This window comes from Hemicordylus capensis, chromosome 3, assembly GCF_027244095.1.
Source record: "Hemicordylus capensis ecotype Gifberg chromosome 3, rHemCap1.1.pri, whole genome shotgun sequence".
Taxonomy (NCBI): Eukaryota; Metazoa; Chordata; class Lepidosauria; order Squamata; family Cordylidae; genus Hemicordylus; species Hemicordylus capensis.
The window spans coordinates 245,215,995-245,233,523 of record NC_069659.1 but is presented as its reverse complement, the minus strand read 5'-3'; the positions used below and the strand labels follow the sequence as shown (position 1 = coordinate 245,233,523).

Below are 17,529 nucleotides of genomic sequence, written 5' to 3'. Positions count from 1 at the left end.
AAATCGGCCTCATCAAATGCTAGGCAGAACAATTTCTATGAAGAGTTACAAACAGCACTGAAATCTATGGCTCTGTTCAAATCATCAAATGTAGTGCAAGGCTCTTGAGGCTGTGCAATCCCAGGCCTCATCCCAACTGGAGTACCTTATCATCTTACAATGGCAAATAAGTACACTTCATTTAAGTGTCTTCCATCTGCAAAATAATGTAGGAGGCACATCCTGGCTTTCCATATATCCATGTGCTTTCAGCTGTTTATTGTCTTAGATGGCTCCCCACCTCGAGTGCCTAGAAATGCCAAATATAGTGTTCAGAAAGGAACACTCCAGGAATGTGATGTCTTTGACCTGTGCAGTTTCCATATCCTAAAAAGGAAGTATTCAAGTGATGAAGACCCATATCCTACAAAAGGGATGTTTAGGTGAAGGCGTTTTCAGAGCAGTTCTAAGTCTGATCTAGAAGTGTCCTCGATGTTCCTAATAAAAGCGGCTTCTCAATATAAATGCCTTCCAGCAACCCTTCTCAGGGATGTAGCAAAGTTGAAGTGGGCCCTGGGAGAAGAGGTAAACAATGGGCCTATTCACACAACTGTTTGGAGGATGGGTGGGGAGGAAGGCTGCATAACCTTCCTTCCCCTCAGACAATCACCAAGACATTGCTGGGCGTGTGGATCGCGCACCCAGATGGTCCGCTGCTGCTCCAGGCAATGCGGAGGTGCAGGGGAAGGGAAGCATCGGAAGGTGCAGGGCCCACAATGGACTGCATGAGTGCATGGTGCATTGTGGGGGATCCTCCCAGAGCCAGCCAAGAGACTGCAGTGTCTCAGTGCCAGCTGCAAGCAGTCGGTGCTGACACATGAGCAGTTAGACAGGGTTAAGGGCTCGAGTGCAACCTTAACCTCAGCTAACTGGCGGGCTTCTTTGGCGGGTTTGCCGCTGAGGTGCTGCCGGGAGGATCCTGGCACTTCTCACAGGCATACAAGCTCAGTCTTGGCTGCCTTAGCCCAGTCTTGGCTGCTCATGAGAACAGCCTCAAGGGCTCCTGGGATCTCTGCCTTCTTCTCCCCACCCAATGCCTTTGTTGTAGCATGTACTTTGCTCCTATGCAAATAACATTTCACACTCTGATCAGGAAGCAACAGCTTGCTACTGAGTCAGAAAGAGCGGGCTGTTTCCCAGCCAGTGCCCCCCCCCCACTCCCGACCTCCCCCCAACCCATGGCTCCCTGCCCCCATTCAATTATAGCTACACCTTGTCTACTGTGCTATAGGAAATAAGATCATATCTGTAGAATCACCTGGTCATGCTTCTTATGAACATGTGAAACTGCCCTATACTGAATCTCAGCCCCTTAGTCTATACAGGATTATCTACACTGGCTGACATCCAGACGACGTTTCTCAGTAGGACTTCCTCTAGTACATTTAGTCTGGAAGTCAGTCACTGACTGGTAGCGGTTCTCCTGGGTTTCAGACAGAGGTCTTTCCCATTCCCTACTTGGATACACCAGGGATAAAACCTAGAATCTCCTGTATGCAAAGGATGTGCTATGCCACTGAGCAACAACTCCTGCCCCATACAAAACAGCAACACTTGAACTTTGATATTTAAATTGTGTACACTGCTATTGGCAATTTTGTTGGGAAAATGACCTATGTACTTACTGATGTAAGTATATAATATAATTATTTTCTAAAGTGAAAGGTGCTGGGGCCAAGGCCTGCCCTATTTTAATACTAATCTCAGGTATATGAGATGCCTGGTTGTAGTTACTCAGTCATAGGGGGAAGGCTTTATTGCTACACATGCTCAAAGGCATTTTTTCCCTCATCACTTCAGATGTTGCAGGAGGACTAAACTCTTCTTCAAGTTAAATCACTGACAATCTGTGAGTTTTCACATCTGAAGCTAATGTCATTTTGCGATGCAAATGTAAAACCTGCATTGCCTAGAATGTATCTTTTAATTACAATTACTTTCCCACTTTCTATTCCACATTACTAGAAAACGATCATCACAGTAGGGCTTCAGGACAATGTAAAACCCTCACTTGTGAAAATAACCTCCATCTATCCAGCAGATCAGGCTAAAGCCTTCCAGATCCAGCGTCTTGTGTCCACGGTGGCCACCAGATGCTTCTGGGAAGTCCACAAGCAGGAGAAGAAGGCATGCCCCCTCTGCTGCTGTTGCTCCCCTACAAATGGTACTCAGAGGCATTCCGCCTTTGAACCTGGTGGTAACACATAAACATCAGGGGCTCCTTCACATGATCCTCACCCAAGTAGGAGGAGCTTCCAGCCAAGGTAGGAGAACTGGGGTGAGCTCCTGATCAGTAGTCACATGTTTACAAACATTAAGGTAGGAGGAGGGGAGAGTGATTGTGTGGGAGGCAGGAGCTGGGTCAGACGGCTTTTCATCTATCCTCGGTAAAATGCTGGGGAGAGAATCTTGGTAGGGCACATCCACCCAACTCATCTCTATTCAATCACTCCCCGCCTCCTCCTTACTTTTGGAGTTCGCATGACCATGGATTGCAACGGTGGCGCGTGACTACCGGTGGCCCGTGTGCAGCGGCAGCGGCCTGTGTGCAGCCACAGCAGCAGCCTCGCTCACCCTGCCCCCCGTGTCTGACATCAGATGCGGGGCTAGCCACGCCCTCGCATCTGACATCAGACGCGGGCGTATGGTCTGGCTCCCGAACGGAGCCATAAGGCTCCGTTTGGCAGCAGATGGAGTCTAGCTCCTGAAGGGGCTGTGCGGCCCCTTCAGGAGCTAAATGAAGGCTAGCTCTGCATTCACAGCATAGCCAGGAGCGGCTCTCCCCTGCCTTAAATGAGTCTCCTGCCTCGCGAATGCAGCAGCCATTTAGCTCTTGAATGGGGGCCGCATGGCCCCCACTCGAGAGCTAAACCAGCCCCCCCGTGTCTGACATCAGATGCGGGGGGCATGTCAAAGCTGCAGGGAGGGTGGAGGACAAGGGAAAACTTTCCCCTTTCACCCTCTAAAGAAAGCAGCTGCCAGCAGTGGGATGGCATGGTTGTGGCTGCAGGGGTGGGGGGAAGGAGTGGAGAGTTCCCCCCTTTACTTTTGAAAATGCCATTGTGCAGCAGGATGGGGGGGCGACGACGAAATCCTTCCAGCTCCCCTCTTCCCAGGTGACTGCACAGGCCTCTCTGCTTTTCGACCTCTGGAAGGCTGAAAATGGGTTGCACAGCAGAGAGACCTGTGCAGTCACTTGGGAGGAGAGGAGTTGGAAGGAGCTTGCCGCCCCCCCCCCTCCTGCTACGAAGTGGCGTTTTCAAAGGTAAAAGAGGGAACTCTCCCCTCCTCGCCTCCCCTCCCTCCCTGCAGCTGCCGCTGTGCCCCATCCTGCCGCTGGCAGTGGCATTCTTTAGAGGGCAAAAGGGGAAACCTTCCCCTCCCCACCCTCCCCACAGGTAGTGCCACCAATGCCAGTTTGTTTTTAACAGGTGAAAGGGTGGCAGAGGCCCTTTCCCCTATGGGCAGCAAAAAGCTTAATCCACCCTGCTGATGGGTTAGGACACACAAGTAAGGCACACCCTAACCTTAGGTGGTTTGCAGCATCGGCATAACCATAATTTTATTTTTATTACTAGCTGTACTTTAAAAAAAAGAACAAATTGTTATAGTAAGAACTAAACTAATTCATTGTTTCTACAACTAGACTAAATTTGGTTCAAATCGAGATTCACAAGTTAGATATCTTGCACCTCAAATGTTCATGCATCCACCATCTTAGATCAGAGTGGATGACATTATTACAAACTATACCATTGAGGTGTCCCTGTGTGTCACTCCCTACAACTGTATCAAATTTGGTTCAAATGGGTTAGACAGTCCTCATCAAGTTAGTGCACTTGCACCTCAAAAGTTCACACGTCCACCATCTTGGATCAAGGTGGATGACATCATCACAAACTATACCATTGGGACATCTCTGTGTGTCCATACAGCTGTAGCAAATTTGGTTCAAATCAGTTAGACTGTCCACAAGTTAGTGCACTTGTGCATCAAAAGTTTATGTATCCACCATCTTGACGGGTTGGATGACATTGTCACAATCTATGCCCCTGAGGTGTCCCTATATGTCCCTACAGCTGTAGCAAATTTGGTTCAAATTGGCTAAGTGGTTCACAAGTTAGCCCATTTGTGCTTCAAATGTTTATGTGTCCACCAGCTTGAATTGGTTTGGACAACATTGTCACAATCTACGCCATTGAGGTGCCCCTATGTGTTCCTACAGCTGTAGCAAATTTGGTTCAAATCGGTTAAGGGGTTCACAAGTTAGCCCACTTGCACCTCAAATGTTCATGCACCCACCATCTTGGATTGGGGTGGATGACATCATCGCAAACTATGCTATTGAGGTGTCCTTGGGAGTCATTCACTGCAACTGTACCTAATTTGTTTAAATCAGTTAGACAGTCCACAAATTAGCCTGCTTGCACCTCAGATGTTCATGTGGCTGCCATCTTGAATTGGAGTAGATGACATCATCACATACCCTGCCATTTGAGCATCCCTAACTGTCCCTACAGCTGTAGCAAATTTGTTTCAAATTGGTTAAGCGGTTCACAAGTTAGCCCACTTGCACCTCAAGCGTTTACGTGTCTGCCATCTTGAATTGGAGTGGATGACATCATCACACACCATACCATTTGGGCATCCCTCTGTATCCCTACAGCTGTAGCAAATTTGGTTCTAATCAGATAAGCGGTTCACAAGTTAGCCCACTTGCGCCTCCAAAGTTTACGTGTCCGCCATCTTGAAATGGGTTGGATGGCATCATCACAAACTATGTCATTGAGGTGTGCCTGTGTGTCACTCACTGCAACTGTACACAATTTGGTTTAAATCGGTTAGACAGTCCACAAATTAACCTGATTGCACTTCAGATGTTCATGTGGCTGCCATCTTGAACTGGAGTGGATAACATCACCACACACCACATACCACACCATTTGGGCATCCCTCTATGTCCCTACAGCTGTAGCAGATTTGGTTCAAATTGGTTAAGAGGGTCACAAGTTGCGCCATTTGCGCCTCAAAAGTTTACTCGTCCACCATCTTGAATCGGGGTGGGTGACATCATCCCAAATTACGCCATTGAGGTGTCCCTATGTGTCCCTACAACTTTATCTGATTTGGTTCATATTGATCCAGATGTTGCGAAGTTGATGGGGAGGGGGACACACGGACACACACACAGAATGCTGGGTGATCTCATAAGCCTACTGGAAAGTAGGATAAAAAACAGACGGAAAGAGCTTTTTATTGATTTATTTAGGCCATTTTAAAAATCCAGCTTTTCTACAGGGGCGGGGGAGAGCTCAAGACTGCTCACCTTGAATAAAAACAACAAATTATATCAAAATACAACCAGATAAAATCAAACAACAATTCTAATAACCAAAACCAAAGAGCCAGCAGGCAAACAAATCTCAAGAGCCACTAACTGAAGTCCTACCAAAATTACAGGTCTTCAGCATACGTGGAAAGACTGGTAGACTGGAGCCCCATCCACATGTTATGTTCCGTGCACGTACAATCTCTGTACCATGTATGCACTTATAGCAGTACACTTCTATCTGTACCCTGCATTTGAAGGACTTACTCTACCCAGATTCCCTTTTTAAATGAACACATGTACATGCATTCACATAAAAACATGTACATGTGTACAGCATACAACGTCATGTCCGAGTAGAAATCTGATGGATCTCTTAGGGCAGGGAGTTCCACATCCTAGAGGCCAAAAAGTGCAGAGGAAGACAAACAAGAATTACCAGATGCAAAAGAAGATAAGGCAAAACCCTGTTGCTTTCTTTAAAAAAGAGAGAGAGAGAGAGAGAGAGAGAGGGAGGGAGGGAGGGAGGCAGGGAGGGAGGCAGGGAAGGTGGGAAGGGAGACCATGAGAAATAGCAAGAGGCATGGCCTAGGCAATAAGAGGACCTAGTTTGAGGTAATTTATTTTCCATCTTTCTTGAGGATAGCTAGGCTCCCAGCCAATGCTTGCTCACTGATCAAAGTCTCCATCTTTTTTTCTGCCAGGGATTCTGTGCCTTTAAAATGGCATGAGAAGCACAGCATTCATGAAGCATGCAACCCCAACTTTATGGAGCACGTAAACTCCATTGTTGTATCAATCCCCTGGCTTCTGGGCCCAGTTCCAAGAGTAGGTGGATTACCTTTAAAGCCCGAAATGGCTTGGGCCCAGGATACCTGAAGGACTCTCTCCCCAGAGAGAGCCTGTCTCTCTGTCTGATCATCAGAAGAGGGCCTTTTGTATGTCCTGCTGCACTGCCAGAGGTGAGCCTAGTGATGTGAGGTGAGAGAAAAGCACTTGGGATGTGGAACTCCTCCTGCCCCCAAAGGCAGTGCTGTCCTTTGGAGTGGGTGAATAGGACATCCACCTGCTGAAGGGGTACCCCTTTTCAAGTTCGAAGTGGGAGGAGTTTAGTTCAATTTCTACCTTTCTACCTTTAAAATGGTGGCTGTGCACAGCAGCGCGGCGACAAGAGCTCCTGTGTGCACCCGCCTGCCTCCTTAGGATGGTACGTATGGCGGTGGGGTGTCAATGGGTGCAGCCGCGCAGTGGCATTGGTGGCAGTCCGGCAGAGAGGGCAGGCAGCGAGCAATACGTCCTAACACCAGCCCACCGCCTACCTCCCAATTGAAAGAGATTGCCCGATTTTGTGCGCAGAAAGACCTAAAGTCAGGCGATCTCTTTCATTTGGGAGGTAGGCGGGCTTCAGTTAGGAGGATGGTATCACTTGCCACCTGCCGCTGCACGCACCATCCTAAGGAGGCGGGCAGGTGCACATGAGGAGCTCTTGTAGCCACGTTGCTGCTGTGCATGGCGCCAATTTCAAAGGTTTAAATAAAAATTAAAACATTTAACTAAACATTCCCCAAATTTGCTGCTGGGGGAATTTTGCTGCTGTAGGCGGCCACATCTACTGCCTATCCTTTAATCCGCCATTGCTGGCAAGATTTGTGCTCACCAGCGTTGTCCTCATGGACATTTCCCACTGTTGCTGGCCCTGGAGGGATTTCTCGCTGCTTGGCCAGGCCCTGTGATGTGTTCTTCTCAGCAAAGCAGAGCATGCCACAGGGCTGGCTGAATTGGAGGGTGGCTGCTTGTGGTGGCAGGAACCACACTCAACCCGGTGGCCTGGAGTCACGCTCCAGATTGTAGCAGTGCGAACTGGGGAGGGAAGGGGGCATTCCAGGCAGGAATATCTGTGCCTCCATTGCCTCTTCGGGGGGCCCGCCCATACCACCTGCCATTGCCCCAAACTCTGAACCACGACAAGGATAGCCCTGCCGAGAGATCCACTTGATGGCAACGGCTGAAGGCTTGGCTGTTCCAGCAGGCTTTTTTGGGCCTGGGTTGGTTTTTCTGTTTCTGTTTTAAAGCTGCTGTGGTTTGTTGCTGTTGTTTTAAAAAAATATGGTTATCTTATTGCTGCAATTGTTTGATACTTTAAAAGATATACACTACCGAGTGTCTCTTGGAAATGAAATGAAATGGAAAGGCTGGATATACACATCCGCAGGGGCAGATTCCGCTGAAGACCACAGTGCGCTTTTTAAAGGGATTGGAAGGCTGTTTAATGATCTCCGACGGTTCATTCACACACACGCAGCATGTGTGGCAACACTCACTGCGGCCATCAGCGACGGAGGAGTAGGAATTATTTCTTAACCAGTTCGTGGGGATGAAGAAGGACATACTCTTCCGGTGGTGGCATGTCTTGTTCTAACATTACTGCGCATCTTCCGCGGCCGGATTCCGGCGTTGAAAAGAGATTCCTCTTTGTTCGTTGACCACACGGGACGGGAGTGTGTGGACAGCGCACTACGCCTCCAGTCGCTCCGCCGGTGCCCTTCTTCGAGGCAGGCGTGTGAGGGCGGAGGCAGGCGGCGCCCGCGCGGCGGACGCACACCCTCCAAACTTCACTCGGAGCCGACTTGCGGCGGACCTTCTGGAGTCCGGCGGCGCGGTGATGGGGCGGGGGCGCTAGCGCAGCAGGATCCTCGGGACGGCGTGGCTAGGGGGCGGCCGGACAAATGGGCTGGGCTGACTCCGGGCTCACACTGCCCCCTGCGGAGGCGGATCTCCTCGCAGAGCGCAGCCCGCGCTCTTCACCTCGGCCGCTCGCAGCCAGAGAAAGCTACGCGGACTATGCGAGAGTCCTTGATCCCGGGGAATCTGCCCGGTAATTGCAGGATCCAGACTCAGGGGCTCGTGGCTGCCGCAGCAGAGGCGGCAGCAGCAGCAGCTGCTGCCTGCTTGGGCAAGAGGAGCCGGTGGCCGCCGGAGCGCAGCGAACCGCCACCGCTGCGTGGAGAGGCGGGCATGCGGGAGGCTGGCAGCTGGCTTCCTGGGCAGCCCTCCTCAATATGGTCCTCGACTTCAACGGCACCAGCAGCAGCAGCCCCCTCCTCGCCAGCCCCCTGCGCTCCTCCTCCTTCGCGCCGGAGAATCCCCGGCAGCTGGGCAGCGGTGCCGGCGTTAGGATGATTTCCAGCTCTTTGAATACGCCCCGCTTAGGGATAGGCGGGAAGCTCTTGCAAGGGGTCACCGCCAGCCCCGGAGGCGGCGGGAGCAGCAGCAGCAGCCCCAGCACCCTCAACCCCGGCTTCGGCGCGGCGGGCAACGGCAGCAACGACACGCAGTGCGGGGAGCAGATCCTCAGCTACGGCAACGTCGATAAAGTGGTGATCGGGGCCATGCTGTCGCTCATCACCTTGCTGACCATCGCCGGCAACTGCCTGGTGGTGATCTCCGTCTGCTTCGTCAAGAAGCTCCGGCAGCCCTCCAACTATCTCATCGTCTCGCTGGCCCTGGCCGACCTGTCGGTGGCTGTGGCCGTCATGCCCTTTGTCAGCGTCACCGACCTCATCGGCGGCGAGTGGATCTTCGGCAGCGTCTTCTGCAATGTCTTCATCGCCATGGACGTGATGTGCTGCACCGCCTCTATTATGACCCTCTGCGTGATAAGTATCGACAGGTAAGTGCGAATGCCAAACTTCACAGCGCAAGGAGCCTTCACGTTGATTAATTACGGGGCTGCAGGGCAGGCCGAAGCTGGGGTGGTGGTGTGCGAATTGGCGGGCGGTTGTGTTCACATGTGTGGCATCAGACGTTGACCTCCGTCCGTGAATTCCTGGATAAGCTTTCTTTTGTATCAAAACCACGCCACTTCAAACGCTTTACTTTCCGATGAGTGCTATTCCCATGATTGTATTGAAATTCAGCCCTGGCACTCCGCTTTTGCCTAGAGAAAACATTTATGAGAGGTCAGAAAACTTGGCTGGAGAGACCAACAGGGAAACGAGTACTTCATGATTCGGTGTAGGTTCATGATCCGAGGGGTGCAAATATTTAGGATCAGATAGACTGCACTTAGTAGAGCATTTCCTCATTGATCACAGTGGAACTTACTTGCCAACAAATATATGTTTGTTTGGTCTAGGACCGTAAATAAAACTTGACTTGACTATATGTAATGTTTCGAGGGTGAATTAGTTACCTTGTTTCATGATCTTCAGTCATTATATTTTATAATATAATGGTTTTAATGGTTTTAAAACCAGGATGGTTTTAAGCCCTAAGAGAGTAGATTTCCCACCCATCTCCCATGTTTTTATTGCATAGAGTGGTGATTCTAGCCTTTCCTAGTGATTATGGGATACTATGAATAGACGAGTATGTGACAGAAATCTGTTTAAAATGGTTTGAGATGTGCAGCAATCATATTTGCTTACTCAGAAGCAAGTCCCACTGTGTTTGGTGGGATTTACTCCCTCTGTAAGTGTGTGTAGGATAGCTGTCTGTCTTACCCTTTCCCTGTAGTTAAAGGGTGGGCTTTATCTGCTCTTTAAGGGCCTGTTTACCTGCATGGAGAGGTGATTCTAGTCTAGAATCAAACGATGTAGAGTGTTATCTGTCTTTCAACTAGGAATTAGAAAACAGAAGACTAGTCCATTTCCAGAAGCAGGAAATCTTGTATCTAAAGATCTTCATGTGACCATTATATAGAGAGTGGCTCACATCCTGGCACCTAATGGTGCAGCGGGGAAATGCTTGACTAACAAGCAGAAGGTTGCCGGTTATATTGGGCAGCAGCGATATAGGAAGATGCTGAAAGGCCATCATCTCATACTGTGCGGGAGGAGGCAGTGGTAAACACCTCCTGTGTTCTAGCAAAAGAAAACTTCAGGGCTCTGTGGGCGCCAGGAGTAAAAATCGACTTGCAGGCACACTTTACCTTTACTACTCAGGAGTTATTCCAAATGACTATGACATTTCAGTAGGACTTCCGCTAGTAAATTTAGGCAGGATGTCAGACAATGAGGCTGTTCACAAGAGCATCTCTATCCGGGTTTGTACAGCCCTACCCTGCTTGGGCTGCTCATGCGGAGCACCGGGATCGCTTCCGATCCTGGTGCTGCCCCACCAGGGAGCCCGCATTTGTTACCCAGCCTTTTACTGAGGTAGAAGGGCGCAAAGCATACCGTTCCACCCCAGTCCCCAGTTGTAGGGCTGCTCATGCTGCTTTCAGCCTGAGCAGCCACAGAGCTGGGCAGCTAGAGTGCCTGGCAGTGGGGAAAATGCCCCAATGCAGCTGAGCTCCTCACACGGTGTATTGTGGAATCTCTGGGGTCTGTGCTTCATTTTGCCGGCCTCCAGAATCCAGATGGCCACGCCATTCCAAGCAGTGTGGCTCGTGTGGGTGCGTGACTTTGGTTTGAAATGCCTCCTGTGCGTGAAGTCAAGTTTATGTCTTCATTTTCCATTTCGAGATGCCTGCACTGAGGCATTAGAATTAATTACAAGGCATTGAGATGCTCAAAAGAATAGGAAGTTAGGAACCTAGAGTGAAACTAACTGATGCATACATGATAGAGCTAAAGTTTAAATGGAGTAGTAAATTATTTTGTTGGTGTTGAGAAACAGGCTCTGCAACCATTCCAGCAGGGGTCTCTTTTGCTTTGTTTATTTAAATCAGGTTTAAAAAAGGGATCGTTGATGTACAGAAAAGAACACAAATTTCTGCTAACATAAGCCCAACAAATTCCATTTTTTCACTGTAAAGATATGCAAAGTAAACAAGTTCTCTGTATAATGGTGTGCTAGACAGGGTCATTAATAATCTCTTTATTTCGGTCAGGGACCAGCATGAGACAGGGTCATTATTTCTGTGTGGGTGTGACTGTCGTACCAATTCTGGACAGAGCTAGGTGTGTCTTTGAAATCAGTGGATTTACGCATACATAGCTCTGCATAGGATTGCAGCCTGTGTGTTTTATTGTAACTGTTCTTCCTTAGAAACTTCTACTTGTATAGAAGCAAAATATCACCCATATTGAAGGGGTAGCTACTCCAGTAGTGTGGCAGCAGGCCAGCCTTGGGTTGGTGTCTTTGAGTCCTGGTGTAGTGTAGAGCAGTGGTTAAGGGACTGAGTTGTGAATCAGGACTTTCCCAGTTTGAATTTTACATCTGCCATGAATTTACTAGGTGGCCTTAGGTAAGCCACTCCCTCTCCTAGGAGAGGAGAGCTGGTCTTGTGGTAGCAAGCATGATTTGTCCCCATAGCTAAGCAGGGTCTGCCCTGGTTGCATATGAATGGGAGACTTGATGTGTGAGCACTGCAAGATATTCCCCTCAGGGGATGAAGCCGCTCTGGGAAGAGCACAAGTTCCCTCCCTGGCTTCTCCAAGATAGGACAAGATTTTTTTTATAGGACAAGATTTTTTTATTGAACTAACAAACTACCGAAGCATACAGTACGTTGCCAAGATAGGGCTGAGAGAGATTCCTGCCTGCAACTTTGGAGAAGTCGCTGCCAGTCTGTGAAGACAATACTGAGCTAGATAGACCAATGGTCTGACTCAGTATATGGCAGTTTCCTATGTTCCTCTCAGTCCCATCTCCCCATTTGCACTATGGGGATGATAATACTTCTTTATCTTACAGGGTTCTTGTAAGAAGTGTATCAGATAAAGCATGTGAACTGCTTTATCTTGATGTACACAAGTATATCAAGTGCACAAGTATTGGTGTTGTTTGGCACAATCTTGCCCACAAATAACTTTTGCACAGGGGGACACAAAGAATAATAATAATAATAATAATAATAAATTGATTATTTATATAGCCAGTGTGATGTAGTGGTTAGAGTGCTGGACTAGGACCGGGGAGACCCGAGTTCAAATCCCCATTCAGCCAAACTAGCTGGGTGACTCTGGGCCAGTCACATCTCTCTCAGCCTAACCTACTTCACAGGGCTGTTGTGAGGAGAAACCTAAGTATGTAGTACACCGCTCTGGGCTCCTTGGAGAAAGAGCGGGATATAAAAATGTAAATAATTTTTATGTGTGTGTGTGTGTGTGTGTGTGTGTGTGTGTATATATATATATGTGTGTGTGTGTGTATATATATATATATGTATATATGCCTGTGCAGTCATTGTGAGAAATATCTGAAAGGAAAAGTATTTTAAACATTTATTCCCATTATTATTTAGGATCCTATAATGGCTGAGTGTCTTGTCGAAAAAACTGCTATATCTTTTTTCATGCCCCTACTGGGCTTTTTCTAAAGATACAATCAAATTTCCCAGGTATTCTTCTCTTACACTAAGTACTAGGCCCAATCTAGCACTACAAGCATGAGATCAAGTATACACCTCACTGATTGGAGTGGACTGGGAAGCTGTGCTGTGAGGATTAGCTGCCATTGGCTATTATTATTATGTTAATAATGATCCATGTATACTGTGTGTTACTTTATGGTTTCCTAAGCCAAAGAGATGTGGCCCTGTCCCTAAAGTGCTTACAATCTTAAAATTGGACAGTGAAGAAGACAATAAGAGTGTAAAGCAACCAAAGGGCTTTACAAAAAAGATCAGTGGATGTGCTCACCTCAGCCGTGTAAAGAATCTCTGCTCTCTGATGCCAGTGCTAAAGTGCTGACCTGAACTGAATGTAGTAGATTTCACATCCATGTTAATGAGAGAAGAATTTAAGCACCTTCTCTACTGGCTTGGCTTTTTGGAAAAATACGAATACAGCTAATATTTATATACCGCTTTTCAACAAAAGTTCCCAAAGTGGTTTAGATAGATAGATAAAATTGCTACCTGTCCCCGAATGGCTCACAATCTTAAAATATTATGGATACAGGGGTGTCCATTAAGCTTTTTGCTGCCCATAGGCAAAGGCTTTTGTTACCCTTTTACCTTAAAAAAAAAATGCTGCTGCTGTGCAGCAGCGGCTGCAATGGCTGTGGGGATGGAGGGACAAGGGGAAAGTCTTCCCTTTTGCCCTCTAAAGAATGCTGTGGCTGGCGGTGGTGGCTGCAGGAAGGGTGGTGGAGGAAGGCCGAAAATGGGCTTCACAGCAGAGAGACCCGTGTAGTCACTTGGGAGGAGCAGGGGATCTGGAAGGACCTCGCTGTCCCCCCATCAGGCAGTGCAGCAGCATTTTCTTTCTTAATTTTTTTTAATTAAAAGAGTATAAAAAGAGAAAGATACAAAAAAGAAAGAGAGAGAGAAAATAATAATAAAAAATGCAGTACATAACATCTCATACATATTTTATACATCAATCCAGGAATGAAGTCTCTGTCACATCAACATCTATCTAAACCACCACATTTAATTAGATCCCCCGTTCAAAAATATCTAAGTAAAACCTCCAGTTGAATGAATTATTATCATGATTAAACCATGCTAATATTCAGAAATACAAATTCAGTTCAAATACAAATTCATGGGTTTATTAGCAGAGAAAATCCAAATCAGTTGAGTTATCCGACCCTGTGACACATTGCAAGATAAAAGGTTCCCAAGTAATATAGAATAGATCCTTTGATTTATTTTTTAATATCTGAAGTAATCCTGGCCATTGAAGTGCAGTCCCAGAGTTTTTTTTTAATTGTTTTATTTATTTATTATTATTGATATATTTATCATTATTATGGGATGGAGACTGCCTTTGGTCGGCCTGATGGATGATCTCCAACAGGGAATTGACAGAGGAAGTGTGACTCTGTTGGTCCTTTTGGACCTCTCAGCGGCTTTCGATACTATCAACCATTGTATCCTTCTGGAGCATCTGAGGGGGTTGGGGGTGAGAGGTACTGCTCTGCAGTGGTTCCGCTCCTACCCCTCAGGCAGGTTCCAGATAGTGTCCCTTGGAGACTGTTGTTCTTCAAAATCTAAACTTTTATATGCTGTCCCTCAGGGCTCTATATTGTCTCCGATGTTGTTTAACATCTACATGAAACCGCTGGGAGAGATCATCAGGAGATTTGGTGCAGGGTGCTATCAGTATGCTGATGACACCCACATCTATTTCACCATGTCAGCATCATCGGGAGATTGCACAAGCTCCCTAAATGCCTGCCTGGAGTCGGTAATGGGCTGGATGAGGGATAACAAACTGAGACTGAATCCAGATAAGATGGAGGTACTTATTGTGAGGGGTTGAAACTCTGGAGATGATTTTGATCTGCCTGTTCTGGATGGGGGTCACACTTCCCCAGAAGGAACAGGTACGCAGTCTGGGGGTGCTTCTGGATCTGAGTCTCTCTCTGGTGTCCCAGGTTGTGGCAGTGGCCAGAGGTGCCTTCTATCAGCTTCAGCTGATATGCCAGCTGCGTCCGTTTCTTGAGATAGATGACCTTAAACAGTGGTACATCTTCTGGTAACCTCCAGACTGGATTACTATAATGCGCTCTATGTGAGGCTGCCCTTGTATGTAGTCCGGAAACTACAGCTGGTTCAGAATGCGTCAGCCAGGCTGGTCTTTGGGTCATCTAGGAGAGACCATATTACTCCTGTATTGAAGGAGTTGCACTGGATGCCGATACGTTTCCGGTCAAAATACAAGGTGTTGGTCGTAACCTATAAAGCCCTAAGCAGCTTGGGACCTGGGTATTTAAGAGAACGTCTTCTTCGTTATGAACTCCACCGCCCACTGAGATCTTCAGGAGAGGTCTGTCTGCATTTGCCACCAGCCCATCTGGTGGCTACTCAGGGACAGGCCTTCTCCATTGCTGCCCTGAGGCTTTGGAATGCGCTCCCTAGTGAAATAAGAGCCTCTCCATCTCTGACAGCTTTTTAAAAGTCTTTAAAGACACACCTGTTCATCCAGGCTTTTAACTGATACTGTTTTGATTGTTTTTAATGTTGTTTTAGAGCATTGTTTTGATTTTTTTTAAAAATTGTTGTGTCTTAAATTTCTTGTTTTGTTTTTAACTAATGTTTTAATGTTGTTTTTATCTGTTGTAAACCATCCAGAGACACAAGTCTTGGGCAGTATAAAAATATGTAAATAAATAAATAAATAAAATTATTTCTCTGTGTAAACCGCCCTGAGCCATTTTTGGAAGAGCGATATAGAAATCTAATAAAATAATAATAATAATAATAAGAAGAAAAATAAGATACCACTCCTCTAACGTTGGTAAAATATGATTTTCCCAATAGGCAGCATAAAGAATTCTAGCAGCGGCATTTTCAAAGGTAAAAGGGGAGTCTCTCCCCTCCTCACCCCCCCTGCAGCGACTGCTATGCCCCATCCCGCCACCAGCCACGGTATTCTTTAGAGGGCCAAAGGAACTTCCCCTCACCCCCACCACACAGCAATGTTTTTTTTAAAAAAAAGACAAAAGGGGGGACTTTTTTCTCACCCCCCCCTTGCTGCAGCCACCACCGACAGAGAAGGATGGCAGAATATGCCACTCCTCAAATTTTGCCACCGTAGGCAAATGCATACTTTGTCTCTCCGTTAATCTGTAACTGCAAGTATGATGCATGTGTGATACCCTTTGTGGAGATAATACTCGGGTACAAAAATACGTGTCCATCTTCATGCATTAAGGAGGTTACAAGAATTTGTGTTGCCATCTGTAAATGGCAACATAATAAGTACACTGGCTACCAATAGATTTCCAGGCAAATTACAAGGTGCTGCTAATAATAATAATAATAATAATAATAATAATAATAATAATTTTGTTGTTATGCTTTGTTAGGTGCTTGGAAGTAAGAAATTATCAGTGCTTGGAAGTATTAAATTCAATTCCCTGCTAACTTGGCGAGGAGGCACCTTTTAACGTGGTGATTCTCTTTTATTTAGCAGGAGGAGAGTAACTGGCCCTATCCACCCCCAGCACAGTACCCTCCAGTGACTGTTGCTGGTGTCTTGTCTTATGTTTCTTTTTAGATTGTGAGCCCTTTGGGGACAGGGATCCATCTTATTTATTTATTATTTCTCTGTGTAAACTGCTCTGAGCCATTTTTGGAAGGGCGGTATAGACACTGAATGAATGAATGAATGAATGAATGAATAATAAATTGTTCTCTAGGTGGCTTACAACACTAAACATGAGATTAAAACACACAACAAATTAAATCATAACCGACCAAAAAGGAGGGTGGGTGGGAATAAACTACAACATACAATACAAAACAATTTAAGAGACTTAACCCCCTCCCCACAAACTGTGTAGGCCCTAGGAGGTATTTAAGAGAACGTCTTCTCAGATCTGATTGAGATCATCCAGAGAGCTTCGTCTGCTGTTGCCACCATCTTTTCGGGTTGCTATACAAGGACGGATCTTCTTTGTTGCTGCCCCGAGATTCTGGAATGCACTTTCTGCTGAAATAAGAGCCTCCCCATCTCTGACAACTTTTAAAAAGTCCTTAAAGACATCCCCCCCGCCAAGCTATTTAACTTGGCTGTGGTTTTAAATTGTTTTAAGGTTTCATTTTTTTCTTAATTTGTTTTATGTTGTAAACTACCCAGAGACGGAAGTTGGGGGCAGTCTACACAAATGAGAAATAAATAAAATGAATAAAAATAAATGAATTAGGCAGCCATTGCATGCATTATTACCATTTGCCACACACATAATGTAATAAGATTTTGTCCTCCCTGTTTCCTGTATCTAGAGTTGTAAATATTAGAAATGAATGCCTAACAGGCTGATCTGTGTTCAGTAGATTCCCCTCAAGTTTTCCACTTATTGCTAACCTTTTAATTTGGCAAAATCCTTCAGTGATTAAAGGAATTTAAGGGAAACTGGAATTGAAAAATAATGTTATTGTTCTGAAGTGGAGCTTCACCCACACGAAAACATCATCTGTAGCTGGCACTGAAGTCATGGCTGTGACTCTTACTAATAGTGCAAATATTTTTTCATTTGTGTAAATAAAAGTGGATTCTTTGGAAAGGGAGAGATGCTCAAGAAATGGATCACTCTTGGTTTATTTACTCCAGGATACAGGTGGTCACATTTCCCTATACCTCAAGAGTTACATTCCAAATATAGCTGAGGACTGTGGCCCTTCTGCTTCTCTCTCTGAAGGACACGGTGGAGGGACTCTCCCCTAGAGCTAGTCACAGGAAGGGGGGGGGAGGAAAGCAAATTCCACAGACCTAAAGGTCTCAGACTCATTTGATGGACTTTGCAGAATGATGTTCTAAGAA

At 46.6% G+C, this 17,529-nt stretch overlaps 1 protein-coding gene across 3 annotated transcripts in view; it reads left to right on the top strand.

Annotated features, from left to right (window-relative positions):
* Positions 1-8,412: 8,412 nt before the first annotated feature.
* The window catches only part of HTR7 (5-hydroxytryptamine receptor 7), a 103,700-nt gene continuing 94,583 nt past the window's right edge, over positions 8,413-17,529 (top strand). For all 3 annotated transcript variants that reach the window (XM_053312241.1, XM_053312242.1, XM_053312243.1), the window contains exon 1: positions 8,413-9,038. In XM_053312241.1, coding sequence (XP_053168216.1) covers positions 8,428-9,038 — 611 coding nt within the window. In that variant the 5' untranslated portion in view covers positions 8,413-8,427. The remainder of the gene's footprint in view (positions 9,039-17,529) is intronic.